The sequence below is a fragment of the Ornithorhynchus anatinus genome, chromosome 13, assembly GCF_004115215.2.
Source record: "Ornithorhynchus anatinus isolate Pmale09 chromosome 13, mOrnAna1.pri.v4, whole genome shotgun sequence".
Taxonomy (NCBI): Eukaryota; Metazoa; Chordata; class Mammalia; order Monotremata; family Ornithorhynchidae; genus Ornithorhynchus; species Ornithorhynchus anatinus.
Genome location: NC_041740.1, coordinates 39,992,655 through 40,009,035, shown reverse-complemented (window position 1 = coordinate 40,009,035; position 16,381 = coordinate 39,992,655). Strand labels below are relative to the sequence as shown.

The window sequence follows — 16,381 nt, the reverse complement described above, 5'->3', positions numbered from 1 at the left end:
TGCGCAGACAGTCCCCTCCCTCCCCGCCCCTACCCCGTGCCCGTCGGCGGGGCACCGGACGGGCGGCCGGCAGCCCGCGGCGGGCGACGCGCGCGTCGTTCGCGACCCGGGATTCTTCCGCACCCGGCACTCCCGTGGCTCTCAGAGCTGTCGCGGAAGCGGTTTCGGTCCGTCGGGCCCGGACGGACTCCTCCGGTCTGCGCGTGAGAAGGAAGGCCGTGGAAAAGAGCGGGGCGTGGGCCGGGCCGAGGCCGCCCTCCGGATCCCCTCCGGCCGGGGCGAGGGAGCCCCGCGGGCCCGCGGAGGGAGAGAAGCCGGACCGTGTGATAATCATTCTCAGGTGTAAATAAGTGGCGTCGAGCTAGAGCTTTTCGGAACAAAGTACGGCAGAATGTAACGCCCCCCCCCCCCCCCCGCTCCCCAAATCCCCCCCCCTCCCGGCACCGAGGACGGGGCTAAAGAAACGGCTGAGAGCCGCCTCCCGCTCGGGCGCTTGGGGGTGGGGGACGGTGCGCGAGAGTGGGACCGCCCACCCCTCTCGGCCCCCGGCCGCACCTCCGCGTGGCTTTCGAGCCAGTCGCCCTTCTGATTCTCTTCTCTCCGATCGGGCGAAAGGGTCTTGGGGAGTGGGGCGGAACTGGACTGTAAAACCCGCCAGGACGGCAGCGGCTCTGGGTGTATCGTGTAAAGGAGTTTCGACGGGCTCATTAAAAATTTATTTACTTGAACGGTCCGTGACTCCGAAGCCCTCTGTGGACTGTTGCGTAGAGACGGAACTCAAGGCCGCGAGGCGCTCTCCGGGCGGCCGTGGGACGGCCCCTCGCCAGGAGCCCCGTACTCGGACTCTCGCTCTCGTCGGAAGAGGCGGTTCCCTGGGGGGCGGCCGCCGGGCCGCGGCGGAGAGCGGGATCTTCGCGCCGGACGGACGCGGCGCCGCCGTCGCGTAATAAAAATGTCTACGAAAAAGCCACGGCCCTCTCCCTCGCGCCGGCCGGCGGACCCTCCCCGTCCTCCCCGGGCCGCCGCCTCGCCCGTGGACCCGGGAGCCCGGTGAGGCGTGAGCGACGACCGTCGCCGGAGAGAGCGGGGCCGGAGGCCGCGTTCGGCCGGCCACCCGACCGGACTGGACCCGACTGGACGGGCTCGGGCCGGGCGGCACCCGAACCCCACGCTCCCTCCCGGCCCCGGGGTTGGGAGGGGGTAACGGGGTGTCCCCCCGGCCAGGGCTGGCTTGCCCCCTTCTTCCTTAGGAGCGGCGTGGCCTAACGGGTGGAGCGTGTGCCCGCGAGGCAGAAGGTCATGGGTTCTAATCCCGGCTCTGCTGCCGGTCCGCCGTGTGCCCTCGGGCAAGTCACTTCGCTTCTCTGGGCCTCAGTTCCCTCCTCTGTAAAATGGGGACGAAGACTGTGAGCCCCACGTGGGACAGGGACCGCGCCCAACCCGATCGGCCTGTCGCCGACCCTAGCGCTCAAGGGCGGTGCCTGGCCGGTAGTAAGCGCTCAGCAGACACCCGATCGTCACGTCTGCCGTTCGACCCGTCGAGCTCAGGGTGTGTGGGTGCGAGGGTCTGCCTCGCTTGCCGTCGCGTGGGGGGGGGCGGGGCGGACCGGGTCTGAGGGGGACGGGGGCCCGGCCCCGCATCCCCTCCGCCCCCGGTGCCCAGAGTTGATTTTATTGTCTATGTTCCTGTGGAGCCCTGACTTGTCATTCTTACTGTACAGATGTCTGTAAATAAAATTTGTGCCCTGTTTGAACGAGGGGAGCATGGTTAATGCGGCGGCCTACGTGGGTGGGGGGGGGTCAAGTCCAACCCATAATGCGTTTCCTCTTGTTTCTGCTCCTCCGCGGGGGCGGGAGACGTCGCTGGGGTCCGGGGAGGGGGTGGTCGGGGTGGTGGGTTTTCCGGCCTGGGGGGGGGTCGGAGGGCCCCCGGCGAGGTCGGCGCCTGGGCCGGGCCTGGATTTGTGTGTCGGTGCTGCCCTGAGGGGAGGATGGACGAGGAGGGGGTCGTCTCTCCTACTCTCCCAGGGAAGCCCCGGGGTGGGATCGCTTGTCTGGCTGTAGCGGCCTGGAGGAAGGGAGAGGAGAGTTTGTTTCGGGGGGGTCGGAGGGGCAACCCCTGCTCCTGGCGGCCCGTCGGAGTAGAGACCGAACGAGGGGTTAGAGTGGGTCCAATCCCTTAATAAATTTTAAAAAATGGTATTTTCTAAGCGCTTAAATAAATCCCTTAATAAATTTTTAAAAATGGTATTTTTTAAGCACTTACTCCGTGCACAGCACTGTTCTAAAAGCTGGGGGATACAAGGTGATGGAGTTATCCCACACGGAGCTACGGTTTTAATCCCCGCTTTATAGAGGAGGGAACCGAGGCACAGAGAAGTGAAGTGACTGGCCCGAAGTCACCCGGCTGGCAAGCGGCGGAGTCGGCATTCGAACCCGTGACCTCCGACTCCCAAACGCGGGCTCTTGCCGCTGAGCCACGCTGCTTCTCTGATCCCAATCCCCGCTTTGAATCCCCTTTTTACAGATGAGGTAACCGAGGCACAGAAAAGTGGCTTGCCCGAGGTCACCCAGCAGACAGGTGGCAGAGCGGGGATTAGAACCCACGACCTCTGTCTCCCCGGCCCGGGCTCTGGCCCCTAGGCCAGGCTGCTTCTCATCTGTATTCCCCAATACAGAGAACTGCACCAAGTGAGCGTTCAGTTAATACTAGTAGTCGTCGTAGTGATAATATTAAGTTCTTACCGTGTGCCGAGCACTGCGTGCAGAGCGCCGGGAATAACTCCAGGTGGGAATTAGATACGGTCCCTCGAGAAATCTCGGTTTCTGTACCCTGCTCTCCCGAGGGGTTAGCGCTTTCATCCGATCGTATTTATTGCGGGCTTACTGTGCGCAGAACACCGTATTAAGCCCTGAATCGAAGTGCTCCGCATCCAGTAAGCGCTCAGTAAATACGACCGACTGGCTGCAATCTCTGCTACAGCCTTGGGAGGAGTTTCCAGTCGTCAACCGATCACTGCTATTTATCGAGCGCTTACTCGCGCGGGGCACTGTCCTGACCGTTTATAGGAGAGTAAAATACAGCAGAGTTGATAGGCGTGTTCCCTGCCCACCAGGAGCTTATGGTCTAGAGGGGGAGGCAGACTTGAATATAAATAAATCAACTTTAATATAAATAAATCGTTAAATCGTAAGCGCCCCCCTCCCCCCCCCCCGAGGCAGAAATTCTCTCTTTTCCTTCCAGCGTGCTTGCCGGAGCGTTTAGCTCGATGCCCCGGACGCCGTAGTCGCGTAATAAATTCCGGCGACTGATTCCCGTCGCCCGGCTCCGTCTCTCCCCCTCTCTAGACCGTCATCTCCCCAAGGGCGAGGGTCACGTCTCTGACCTGTCGTGGTCTCCAGAGCGCCCAGTACGGCGCCCGGCGTGGCGGATCGAGCCCGGGCCCGGGAGTCAGGAGGCCACGGCTTCGAATCCCGGCTCTGGCCACATACCCCGGCCAAGACGCCTCACTCCTCTGGGCCTCGGTCCCCCGTCCGTACGACGGGGATTGAGACGGCGAGCCCCACGCGGGACCGTGTCCGCGTCCGTCACCCTGCGTCCACCCCGGCTCTCGGGACGGCGCCTGGCACGTAGTGAGCGCTTCGCAAATGCCGTCGGCCTTATAGTGAGCGCTCGGTAAACACCCCCGATGGGCGGATTGAGGGAGGCCCGGGCCCGGCGTCGGGGAGGGCCGCCTCCCCGAGTCGCTCCGTCCCATCCCGCCGACGGGAGTCACGGCTACTCCAACCCTCTTCCTCTTCCGGCCGGGATCTCCCATCTTCCTTCCTTCCCCCCCATTTTCCCCCCCTTTCCCTTTCGTTCCCTCCCTCCAGGTGGCTGGGATTTTAGCTTCCTCAATAAAGGAGACGTGTAGGGAGCTCCCGTCCTTGGGCCTTTACCAGCTTGCGCATCGTGCCCCCTCTGTGATTCAGACCCAAGCCGGCACGGTGTCCCCGCGCTTCCTGCAGCTCCACCCCCTCCTGCCCCCTCACCCCTCTGTTCCTCTCCGGCTCAGAGAAGCTTTTATGGCAGGACGGGGGAGGGGGCAGAGTCGGGGGGGACACGACGGAGGGACTCTCCCCAATATAGCGCCCCTCCTCTGGGCGGGCCCTGGGGTTCCCGGCCAGGGGAGGCGTCCGGATTCTTCCGGGGAGCTCCTTGGTTCTTCAGAGTGGCCCCCTTCCTCGCCCCTCGGGGAGGGAGGAGAGGTTGGGGGTGGAGAGAGGAGAGGCACCGTAGGGGAGGGGTGAGGGAGGAGGGGCAGGCCCTGCGGCTACAAAAGTCGGGGGGTGGGTATCTGGGTCTGGGGGGGGGGGGTGGAAGGACTAATCAGTCGAGGGAGCGGGGCGGGGGCCCAGGGCGTGGAGACCCCCAAGATGCGGGCGGCCCTGGAAGCCTGCTGTCCCCCCGCCCGCCCCCTCTTCGGAGGTTTGTCCTCCCCCTCCTCGAACTGGGAATCCAGGGGGGAGGAGGAAAAAATCCTGGTCCTCACGGACCAAGGGCCGAGACAAGCAGCGTGGCCCAGTGGGAAGAACCCGGGCCCGGGAGTCAGAGGAATCCCTGCGCGGCCGCTCGTCAGCTGCCGGTCGCTTCACTTCTCTGGGCCTCGGTTCCCCCATCTGTCAAATGGGGAGGAAGACTGGGAGCCCCACGGGGGCCCACCTGATGACCTCGCAGGTACCCCAGCGCTTTGTGTACGGCGCTCGGCGCATAGTAAGCGCTTAACAGATGCCATCGTTGCGACCATTATCCTGGATTTGGGCAAGACGGGGCTCGGCCTGGGGAAAGGAAGTGGTGGTGTGTGTGGGGAGGGGACGGGGGGAAGAATTCACACCTACGCCCACGCGCAAACCCACACACTGAGAGAAAGGAAGGCAGGCAGGCAGGCAGGCACACCTTCCTTGGCACCGCCTCTTTCTCCCCACCGGCCAGAGGATAACTGGGCACCTTCCGGAGTCCCGCGGCCTGTCCGGGTGCGTTAAGATAAGATCAGTAGCTACTGAGCGCTTACCAGGTGCAGGGCACCGTCCTAAGCGCCTGGAACGGACAGTTCGGCAACGGATAGAGACCGGCCCTGCCCACCGAGGGGCTCACGGTCTAGAGAAGCAGCGTGGCTCAGTGGAAAGAGCACGGGCTTTGGAGTCGGGGCTCATGAGTTCGAATCCCGGCTCCGCCACCTGTCGGCTGGGTGACTGTGGGCGAGTCACTTCACTTCTCGGGGCCTCGGTTCCCTCATCTGTAAAATGGGGATGAAGACTGTGAGCCCCACGTGGGGCGACCCGATTCCCCCGTGTCTACCCCGGCGCTCAGAACAGTGCCCGGCACATAGTAAGCGCTTAACAAATACCAACGTTACTATTAATCGGCGGAGACGGACAAAAACGAGACGACTTTATTCCTCCTCTCCCTCCTCCCTCGGCCTGGGGAAAGGATGAGGGGGGCGTGGGGGTAGAATTCACACCCACAGCCCCGCACACACCCACGCACAGGGAGAGGAGAGGGGGAAGGGACACCTTTCCCGGCACCGCCTCTTTCTCCCCACTGGCAAAAGGGAAAGTTGGCACCTTCTGGAGTCTCGCGGCCTGTCTGGGTGCGTTAAGATAAGATTAGTATTTACTGAGCGCTTACCAGGTGATGAGCACCGTCCTAAGCGCCCGGAAGGGACAGTTGGGCAACAGATGGAGACCGGCCCTGCCCACTGAGGGGCTGACGGTCTCATCGGGGGAGACCGACGGACAAAAACAAGACGACTTAATTCCTCCTCTCCCTCCTCCCTCGGTTTGGGGAAAGGAGGTGGTGGGGGCGGAGGCCGAATTCACACCTACAGCCCCGCACACACCCAGGCAGAGAGAGAGAGAGGAAGGGAGGGAGGGAGGGAGGGAGGGAGGGAGGGACACCTTCCCTGGCACCGCCTCTTTCTCCCCATTGGCGAAAGGGCAAGTTGGCACCTTCAGGAGTCCCGCGGCCCGTCTGGGTGCCGCGTCCCTCCTCTCCCTCCCGCTTGGGCCTGGGGAGAGGGGCGGGTGGGGGGCAGAATTCACACCTCCACCCCCGCACACACCCAGGCACAGAGAGAGAGGGAGGGAGGGAGGGAGGGAGGGAAGGAGGGAGGGAGGCAGGGAGGGAGGAAAGGAGGGACACCTTTCCCTGGCACCGCCTCTTTCTCCCCATTGGCGAAAGGGCACGTTGGCACCTTGTGGAGTCCCGCGGCCCGCCCGGCTGCCTTGTTCCTCGTCGTCCTCCTCTCCCTCCCTCCCCCCCGGCCGGGATTTCCCTGAAAGCGAAAGGGCCGGGCGGGGCGGGGCCGGGGGAGGGTCCCGGGGGCGACCCCGCCCCCCACCCCACCCCCCGCAAAGGCCTTCCCCGCGGCTGCGGGCTCCGGGGCCCCGCACGGCGGCGGCGGCGGCGGCGGCGGCGGCGGCGTGGGGGTCCCGGGCCCGGAGATGACCCTGCCCGGCGGGCCCGCGGGGATGGCCCGGCCGGGGGGCTCCGGTCCCCGCGGCCCCGGGCCCCGCAGCCCCGAGCTGGGCCGGGCCCCGCGCCGGACGGTGCGGGAGCTGCGCTCGCTGTTCGAGGCGCGCTGCGCCGCGGCGGCCGGGTCCGGGGGGCCCGGGGGGCCCCGGGGGCCCGGGCGGGGAGGGGCGCGGGTCCCCAACGGGCCTCCCGCCCCCGCCCCCCGCCCGGGCATCCCGCGGCTCACCGTGACGGCCGAGGAGCCGTCCGGGCCCCCCGACCCCCGGCCCCCGGGTCCCCCCGGGCCCCCGGAGCCCCCGCGGGGGTCCCGGCTGAGCACGGCCGGCGCGGGGCACCTCCCGCAACCGCGCCGCCCGTCCACCTCCTCCGTCTCGTCCACCGGCTCCTCCTCCCTGCTCGACGACTCCGAGGACGATCTGCTGAGCGACGGAGAGGGCCGGACCCGGGGCGATGTCCAGCTGGACGGCGGGGCCCGGGGCCACGGGCAGGTACGGGCCGCGGGGGGCGGGGGGCGAGTCCCTCTCCTCCTCCTCCTCCTCCTCCTCCTCCTCCTCCTCCTCCTCCTGGCCGCAGGACGGGGGCCGCCCCCTCCAGAGGACCGGCCTCGGCCCCCTCCGGGGGTCAGGGGGTCGGAGGGTCAGAGGGTCGGGCTCAGGGCCCGCACCCCCTCTCGAGGAGAAAGGCCACGGCCGAGGCGGGGAGACCGCCGGGCCCGGGCCCGATGCCCCCGGACCTCGGGGGGTGAGGTGGGGGGGGGGCCGAGCTAGCTGGGTGGTCCGCACCCAGTCAACCCTCGATAAATACGATTGAATGAGTGATTGAAGGGCCGAGGCGGGTGAGCTGAGTGGGTGGGCGAGGGAGTGGGTGCATAGGTGAGGCGGGGGAGCGGATGGATGTGGTGGGTGGATTTGGGGGGGGGGGAGTGGGTGAAGGGGTGAGGGGGGTGAGCGGATGGGTGAGGTGGGTGCATTTGGGGATGAGCGGATGGGTGAGGTGGGTGGATTTGGGGGTGGGGGGGGGAGTGGGGGCGTAGGTGAGGTGGGTGAGGGGATGGGTGATGGGGTGGGTGGGTGCGGAGGCAGATCCCTGCCCCCCACGGCTCGGGGACACCCTCCCGGAGGGCCTCCCCCACCCCCGACTCCCCGGGCCAGTCAGCCCCCTGCCCCCTTTCGTGGCTCGGAGGGCCAGCGGCTCCGGGGTCCCGGTCCGGGGGTCCCGGTCTGGGAGGCCGAGGGGAGTCTCCCCCGCCGCCGCCCGCCGTCGGCCCGGTTTTGGCCCTCCCCAGTGGGTACGGGGCTCAGGGCCTCCGGATCCCCGAGCCATCGCCGCGCGCCCCCGGGGGAGGGGACCGGGGGCCACCGGTGCGGACCCTGCCCAGGGACCCCCGACCCACCGTTCGCGCCAGGGAAACCGAGGCAGGATCCGTCCGGGAACCTCCCGCCCCCTCCCCTTTCCCTCCCTCCCTCCACTCGCCCCCATTCTCCCCCTCCCTCCTTTTCCGCCCCCCTTCCTCACCGTGGCGGGGAGGGGGGGGGGGTCGTCAGGGGAGGTGGGTTCCCATCCCGGCTCCGCCACTTGTCCCCTGCGGGACCTTGGGCAGGCCACTCGAACCTCTCCGGGCCTCGGTTCCCTGATCCGTAAAATGGGGATGAAGACGGCGAGCCCCGCCGATGACCCTTAAAACGGTACTTGGCGCCTAGTGAGCGCTCAACGACCACAACGAAAATAATAACGATGATGATGGTATTCGTTAAGCGTTTAACGAATACCGTCACGGTGATGATTATCATTCTTTTTATTATTCCTCCCCGCCTCTCCCCTTCTGGTTCTGCGGCTGTCCCAGGCCAGGCCCGTGCGGGAGGCGGAGGCTGGGCTTCTCCCAACACCCCCGCGACCCCTCACCCGGTGTGAGGGAGCGATCGAGTGGGCGTCCGCCCGTCCACGTGAGCGGTCCTCTTCTAATAATAGTTATCATTCTGGTGTCTCTTAAGCTCTTAACTCGGTGCCGGGCGCTGTAGGAAGCGCCGGGGTGGATAGAAGCGATGGGGTGGGCCACGGGCCCTGTCCCAGGTCCGGCCCCCCTCACGGATCCCCCGCGCTCTCCTCTCCGACCCCTCTCCCTTCCGACCGAAACACCTTCAAAATGCAAAATAGGCATCCCCGGCTCCTAACCGGGGCGCCGGAGCCGCGGCGGCCCGCCCGTTACATAATCGGGGGGTGGGGGAGAGGCGCCGGGGCGGGAGGGCCGGCATTCCTGGGCCCCGGGTCCCTCTCCGCCGTCGAATGTGCGTGCGGGGGGGTGTGTGTGTGTGTGTGTGTGCGGGGGGCGGGGGAGGCGGGGCCCCGAAGCTCTCCGTGACTCAGTTCCCCCACCTGGGGCTAAAAATACCTGCCTCCTGGGCGGGCTGAGCGGCTCGATTAAGAAAAGTCATCTGCCGGGGAGAGAGACGAAGAGAGGAGCGCACACCCCCGGACACGTGCCGGCCGCCGGAGAAACCGGAGGCGACCCGGCAGGCCCGGGGGGCTGCTAGCCCGGGGCTGGGGGGGGGGGGATCTGCGACCCCCCCCAAGGCCCCGGGTGGGGCGGGCCCGGGGGTGAGGGTGCCCACCCCCACGAGTGGGGAGCCGAGGGCCGGTCCTTTCTCCAAGCCCGGGCCCCCCGCGGGGGAAGGTCTCCCCACGGCTGGGGGGCCGGGGGCGGGGTCCCCCCAAGTCGCGGCTCGCCCCCCTCCCCTTCTCCTTCAAGTGCCCGAACCCCCGCTCCCCCTTCGGACCCCGGGAGGCCGGGGGGAGGCGGGGGCGGGGGGGGTTCCCTCGTCTCCGACCCCTCCACCGCGGCCCCCCCCTCCCAAGTGACCCTCTTCTGGGCTCCCGGAGACCCCTTACTGCCCTCCCCAGGCCGGACCCCCGCCCCCAGTTAGTAATAATAATGTTGGGATTTCTTAAGCGCTTACTATGTCCCAAGCCCTGCTCTGAGCGCTGGGGGAGATGCGAGGTCAGCGGGTCGTCCCGCCTGGCTTCATCCCCAATTGACAGATGAGGGAACTGAGGCCCCGAGAAGTGAAGTGACTCGCCCAAGGTCACCCAGCTGCCAAACGGCGGGACCGGGATTAGAACCCGTGATCTGTGACTCCCCGGCCCTGCCTCTTTCCGCTGAGCCACGTTGCTTCTCCGGTTCCCCTCTTCTGGGCCCGGGAGTCCCGGAGAACGGAGAGAGAGGGAAACGGGGGCGGTGGGGGGGGGGGGGGGACGGAGACCCTCCCCTCCTCTCGCCCTCCCCGGGCAAACAGCTTGGCGGGAGATAAGGGCTAAGGGGTGTTGACACAGCCGGCGGTGGGAGGAGGGGCCACCGTGGACTTTGCCTCGAGACCGGGGGTGAAAGGGGGGAAGGGCCAGGCCTTGCCCCGAATCTACCCGGGCGAGGGCCAAGAGCATCGCCTATCGCCCGCCCCCGGCCCCCCCCACGCACTCCATCGTATTTCTCGAGCACGCTCGGGGTGTTGCGGAGCGCTCTACTAAGCGCTTGGGAGAGGACGCTCTAACGGTCACACTCGCCTGCCCACAGAGAGCTTACGGGCTGGACGGGGAGACGGGCGAGAAGAGAAATCAGTACACGACAGATCCGGACGAGAGCGGGGAGGGACGAAGGGAGCGGGGCAGGGCGATTCATCAAGGAGTGGAAGAAGAGGAAAGGAGGGTTTAGTCGGGGAAGGTCTCCTGGAGGAGGCGGGCCTTCGATAAGGCTTCGAAGCGGGGGAGAGGAATCGTCCCGGGGATATGACGAGGGAGGGCCCTCCGGGCCGGAGGCGGGACGCGGGTGAGGGGTCAGCGGCGAGGTGGAGGTACTGAGGGAGCCAAGTGTGCGGGGCTGGGTCGGAGTGGGAGAGAAGCCGGGTGAGGTAGGAGGGGGCGAGGGGTTTCGGTCGGAGCCGCCCCGCCGGGTAGGGAGTCCCGCCCGGGCTCGCCCCGGCCGCCCGCCCGCACCTGCTTCGGCCCCGCCGGCCTGGAAGACTCCATCCGGGGCGGAGAGAGACTCCGGTTGCTCGGTCCCCACGGCCCCCGGCTTCCCGTCCCCGCGGCCCGGCCTCCTCAGCCGAACCGGGCCCCGCGGAGAGGGGCCGGAGCCCTGGCTCCTCGCTCCCGGCCCACCATCGCCCCCGGCAAGCCGGGCGCGAAGGGTGCCTCGGTGCCGAGGCCGGGAGGGGGCGGCGGGGGAGGCGAGCCCGGGGCCGGCCGCCCACCAGGCCGCCGACTCCACTTCTGTCTGTCCGCAGGCAAGAGTCACCGGGCCCTGGCAGAAGATTCGGACTATGGTCAACCTGCCGGTCATCAGCCCCTTCAAGAAGCGCCAGCCCTGGGTGCAGCTGGCCGGGCACACAGGTGGGAGACGGGGCAGATCGCCTAGGGGCCTAGCGGGGACCGGCGAGGTTGGCCCGGGGCGCCGTCGATCCGTCGGTCGTATTTTATCGGGCGCTTACGGTGTGCAGAACATCGTACCGGGCGCTCGGGAGAGGACAGTCGAGTTGGGGGACGTGTTCCCGGCCCACCACGAGCTCACAGCCTAGAAGGGACGACGGGCATTAATATAAATAGATGAATTACGGGCATGAGCATTAGGGCTGATGGAGGGGTAAAGGACACAGGTCTAAGCGCAAGGATCCCACAGCACCTGTTGATAGATCTGAAATTTATTTAACATTAACGTCCCCCTCCCTCTCTAGACCATAAGCTCGTGGGCAGGGAAGGTGTCTGTTAGATAGTTGGGTGGTACTCCCCCGAGCGCTTAACCCAATGCTCCGCACGCAGTAAGCGCTCGATAAATACGGTCGATCGATCGCTGGATCGATTGATCGAAGGGGGTGGGAGGGAGCAGGTCCCCGGGGGGGGGGCGGAGTGGGCAGGGCAGCCCCCCTACTGAGCGATCCCCCGTGCCGCAGGGAGCTTCAAGGCGTCCGGGACGAGCGGGCTGATCCTGAAACGCTGCTCGGAGCCGGAGCGCGACTGCCTGGCGCGGCTGATGGAGGACGCCCTGCGGGGCTGCGTGCCCACCTTCCACGGGGTGGTGGAGCACGACGGCGAGACCTACCTGCAGCTTCAGGACCTGCTGGCCGGCTTCGACACGCCCTGCGTGCTGGACTGCAAGATGGGGGTCAGGTGAAGCGGGGGGGGTCACCAGGAGCAGGGGGGCCCCGGGGTTAGGGCGCCGGCCTGGGAGTCAAGAGCGGGAATCCGCCGCTTCGTTGCCGGGTGACCTCGGGGAAGTCACTTCGCTTCTCTGGGCCTCAGTCACCTCGTCTGTAAAATGGGGTTGAGCCCGGAAGCCCCACGTGGGACATGGACTGCTTTGGGCCTGATGGGGTTGTAGCCACCCCAGCGCTTAGAACAGTGCCTGGCACAGAGAAGCAGCGTGGTCTAGCGGATAGAGCGCGGGCCAGGGAGTCAGAAGGACCCGGGCCCTAAGCCCGGCCCCGCCTCTGGTCTGCTCCGTGACCTCGGGCAAGTCGCTTCACTTCTCTGGGCCTCGGTTCCCTCATCTGTCAAATGGGGATTAAATCTTTGCCCGTGAGATAGGGTCTGTGTCCAACCTGATTAGCTTGTATCTACCCCAGTGCTTAGAACGGTGCTCGACGCGGTAAGCGCCGAACAAATACTTTCGTTATTAAATACCAAAAAAAAAAAAAAAAAAAAAAGCGCTTGCCCGCGCCGGGAGGGTCCGCGGGCGCTACGCCACCGGAAGCTCGCTGTGGGCGGGACACGTGTCTGTTCAGTGTTGCGCGGTACTCTCCCAGGCGCTTAGTAGAGCGCTCCGCTCGCAGTAAGCGCCCCATAAATACGATCGAATGAACGAACGTACGAATGAATGGATGGACGGGCCGCCCCCTCCCACAGGACCTACCTGGAGGAGGAGCTGAGCAAGGCCCGGGAGCGGCCCAAGCTACGCAAGGACATGTACAAGAAGATGCTCGAGGTGGACCCCGGCGCCCCGACGGCCGAAGAGCACGCGCAGCGCGCGGTCACCAAGCCCCGCTACATGCAGTGGAGGGAGAGCATTAGTTCCAGCACCACGCTGGGCTTCCGGATCGAGGGCATCAAGGTGGGCGTGGTGCCGGCCCCCCCATTCCCGTCCCCTGTCCCTGCGCCCGCCCGGTCTCCCCTCCCGGGCCCGGGGCCCCGATCAATCGATCGTATCTGTTGAGCGCCTACTACGTGTAGTAAGCGCTTGGGAGGAGACGCTAAAACTTGTAGCTACCCCAGGACTCGGAACAGTGCTTGCAAGGAGGCGCTCAACAGCTACTATTATTATTATTGCTCTCACGATCATTATTATTAACAGAATCGGTAGCCGCGCCCACGTCGAGCTTCCAGGCTGGGGGTGGGGGTGGATATAGATCTAATATATATTAAATGACGGATAGGTACCTAAGTGCCGTGGGGCTGAGAGGGGTGAGAAGCAGCGTGGCCTAGTGGGTAGAGCGCGGGCCTGGGAGTCAGAAGGTCATGGGTTCTAATTCCGGCTCTGCTGCTGGTCCGCTGGGCGACCTGGGGCCAGTCGCTTCACTTCTCTGTGCCTCAGTTACCTCTTCTGTAAAATGGGGGCCGAGACTGTGAGCCCCCGCCCATCGGCTTGTATCCACCCCAGCGCTTAGTACGGTGCTCGGCCCAAGCGGTCAGTACGGTGCTGTGCGCGCAGTGAGCGCTCAATCGGTACGATTGAATGAACAGTAAGCACTTAAATATCATCATCATTATTATCATTAACGATCCAAGTGCAAAAATGAAGTCGAAGGGCCTGGGAGAAGAGGGAATGAGGATTTAGTCGGGGAAGGCCTCCCTCTTGGAGGAGATGCGCTCTTTCCGCAAGGCTCCGCAGGCGGGGAAGGTGACGGTCCGTCCTGTAGGGAGGGGGAGGTGGATCCAGGCCCGAGGCGGGCCGTGGGAGAGATTTTCTCCTGGAGGTGGAGGGCCGCGCCGGCTCCCTCCTCCCCCCCCCCGGCCCCTGCCAGTCACACACAACCACACAATCCGCCCCCCAGAAAGCCGACGGCTCCTGCAACACCGACTTTAAGACGACCAGGAGCTGGGAGGAGGTGGAGCGGGTCTTCACCGAGTTTCTGGACGGGGACGCCGAGGTGCTGGTGAGCGGCGGGCGGGGACAACGGGCGTGGGGGGGTGTGGGGGGACAGGGGGACCACCGGGGAGCCCCGGGACCCTTCCCCCGCCTCTCCCCCGTCCTCTGGTCCTCCCTGCCCTTTCCTTCAATCCCGGGTCCTCTCCCCGCTCCAGGGGCGATACCTGAGCCGCCTGCGGCAGATCCGGACCACGCTGGACATCTCCGAGTTCTTCCGGAGACACGAGGTGAGAGGGCCGCGGGGAGGCCCGTGGGGGTCGGAGGTCAGGGGTCGGGGGCCTGGGGGGTCGGGCCGCCTCTGAGCTTGCGGCCCCGCAGGTGATTGGCAGCTCCCTGCTGTTCGTGCACGACCGGACCCGGCGCGCCGGCGTGTGGCTCATCGACTTCGGCAAGACCACCCAACTGCCCGGCGAACAGACGCTGGACCACCGGCGGCCCTGGGAGGAGGGCAACCGCGAGGATGGCTACCTTCTGGGCCTGGACAATCTCATCGGCATCCTGGCCGGCTTGGCCGAGAGGTGAGGCCGGCCTCGCCCGCCGGTGCGTGCGCCGGAGGGACTCCGGACCGGGCCGCGGCCGAGGGCGGGGACTCCTTCCGGACCGGCCCCGGGGGCCCCGGCGGCGGCGGACGGGGCCGGAGCCGCAGGACGGCTAGCGGGGGACGCTCCGGACCGACCGACCCCCCGACCCGGCGGGTCCGTCCCCCGGCCCCCAGCCGGCCTCTCTTCTAGCGGACCCTCATCTGTTGTTGTTTTTTGCGGGGCCGCGGGGAGAAAGACCTTCCCCTTCCCTTTATCCGTCGCACCCCCTCTTCCGGCCCGGCTAGGGCCGCCCCGGGTTCGTAGAGCTCGAGGGAGCAAAGGTCAGGCCTAGGGATTTCCTTCGGCACTCACGGTCGCTATCGAGAGCCTCGGGTTCACAGTCCAAAATTAGCCTGCCCGTCCTCCCCTACCCCCATAAAACAGCCCCCCCCACTCCCTCTTCCCTGAGTTTCTCCCCTCCCCCCGCCGCCCCCTTCCCCCAGCAGTGGTCTCCCACAGAAAGCTTAGGGGACGAGGGTGAGAGAGGGAAGGGCCCGGGGTCTCGGCCGCTGCCCTCTGGCCGTCAATTTATAACTATATACCCGTGCCATCTGCACCTCTCCTTCCGGAGGGCACAAAGACAGCACTGAGCGAGTCGTCGGCTTTATTGTCGGGCAGGAGTCCTGGCCGGGAGCTGGGGGGCTACGCTCTGACCCCCTTAGAGGGTCCCTCTCCGCCCCGAGCCTTCCTGGGTCATCTCCGGCTCCTTCCTGGTCACCGCCCAGCAGGGGCTACAGAAGGAAAGGGCCCGGACTGGCAGGGTTGGAGAGGAAGAGGCCCGGGTTCTGCTCCCTGGGAGGTGGTCCCGGCTGGCAGGGTCGGGACCAGGACACCCCTCTGGCCGGGAGGGGAGCCCCCAGCCCGTCTCCCGCCCGGCCGCCGGCCCCCTTTGCCCCGTCCCGACCGAGCAGGCGCAGAGGGCAGGGGATGGGCCCGGGGAGAGGCCGGGGAGCTGGGCGAGGCACCGCCCGCCCCCCGTCGATGCCCGAGTCGACGCGTTTGGCCCCGGGTGAGGGCCAGGCCCCGTAGGTCGGGTTTCACGGACTCTGCTTCTCTTTCCGAACTGGGAGGGGGCACAGGCCGGGGCTTGGCGCCAGGGAGGAACCCCTGCCAGTTGGACGGGGCACGGGTGGCTCACCAGGTTTACCAGGCTTACGGGGCCTTCCTTCCCAGGCTTACCAGGCCTTCTCCCCTCAGCTCCCGTGGCCGCCCGGCGAGGGGAGGGGGAGCGGGCCGCCGAGACCGGGCTGGGGGTACGAGAACTTGTCGTCTGGCTGTGGGAGAGCCCCGGGACCAGATCCATATCTGCCAGCAGAGAATAAATCTGCGCATCAGAGTCCTGAGAGGAGAGGGAGGGAACGGTGTATTTATTTTGCGGTATTTGTTAAGCACTTACTACGTGCCAGGCGTCGTACTAAGTGCCGGGGTAGACGTAAGCTAGTCAGTTTGGACGCAGTCCCCGACCCACACGCGCAGTCTTAATCCCCATCTTACAGATAAGGGAACTGAGGCCCGGAGAAGTGACGTGACTTGCTCAGGGTCACCCAGCAAAGCGGCGGAGCCGGAATTAGAACCCAGGTCCTTCCGACTCCCAGGTTCCCGCTCTACCCCCGAGGCCACGCTGCTTCTCTAGGGACCTACCGGTCGGGCCCTGGGGCCCGGGTCTCCTGGGCGGGGGCGGGCCGTGACTCCCGAGCCGGGATGGCGAGGGGCAAGCGGGGAGGGGAGGGATGCCGGCCGGCCCCGCCTGGGTGCCGAACTGCGCCTGCTGCGGGATGGTCAACAAGTCCAGCCACTCCTCCAGCCACTGCTCCCACGACTGGCTCTCGGTCCCGATCGTGGTATCAATCGAGCGTTTACCGTGTGCGGAGCACTGCACTCAATGCCTGGGAGAATGCAATAGAGCGGAGTTGGTAGGTACACTCCCTGCCCTCAAGGAGCTTCCAGTCGAGAGGGGAAGAGCCCGGGGGCCTCCCGCGCGGGCCGAGGTCCGGCCGGATGCTCGCACGGGGGCCGGAGCAGCTCTTGGGCGGGTCCAAGCGTCCCCGACCCACATGCGCGGACTTGTCCTGGTTGGTGCGGCCGGGGGCGGGCACGAAGCCCGGGGAGAGGACGGCCCGCAGCGGCACGCCAGTCGACCCGTCGCCGGGCTCCAAC

General features: G+C 66.6%; 1 protein-coding gene across 1 annotated transcript; it reads left to right on the top strand.

The window, feature by feature from the left end:
- The first annotated feature begins 6,478 nt into the window (after nt 1-6,478).
- Nucleotides 6,479-15,567, top strand: ITPKA (inositol-trisphosphate 3-kinase A). Its single transcript, XM_029077913.2, has 7 exons — nt 6,479-7,002; nt 10,789-10,894; nt 11,452-11,668; nt 12,404-12,608; nt 13,549-13,650; nt 13,799-13,870; nt 13,962-15,567. Exons 1-7 carry the CDS (start codon nt 6,484-6,486, stop codon nt 14,163-14,165), a joined length of 1,425 nt encoding a protein of 474 aa, XP_028933746.1. The 5' UTR covers nt 6,479-6,483; the 3' UTR covers nt 14,166-15,567.
- The last annotated feature ends 814 nt before the right edge of the window (nt 15,568-16,381 follow it).

What these genes read in the sequence shown, in the direction of transcription:
- ITPKA (XM_029077913.2), top strand. Translation starts at nt 6,484, where the DNA reads ATGACCCTGCCCGGCGGGCCCGCGGGGATGGCCCGGCCGGGGGGCTCC. An exon ending in GGGCCCGGGGCCACGGGCAG is followed by an intron (nt 7,003 to 10,788) that starts GTACGGGCCGCG and finishes GTCTGTCCGCAG; the next exon opens with GCAAGAGTCACCGGGCCCTG. An exon ending in GACTGCAAGATGGGGGTCAG is followed by an intron (nt 11,669 to 12,403) that starts GTGAAGCGGGGG and finishes CCCCTCCCACAG; the next exon opens with GACCTACCTGGAGGAGGAGC.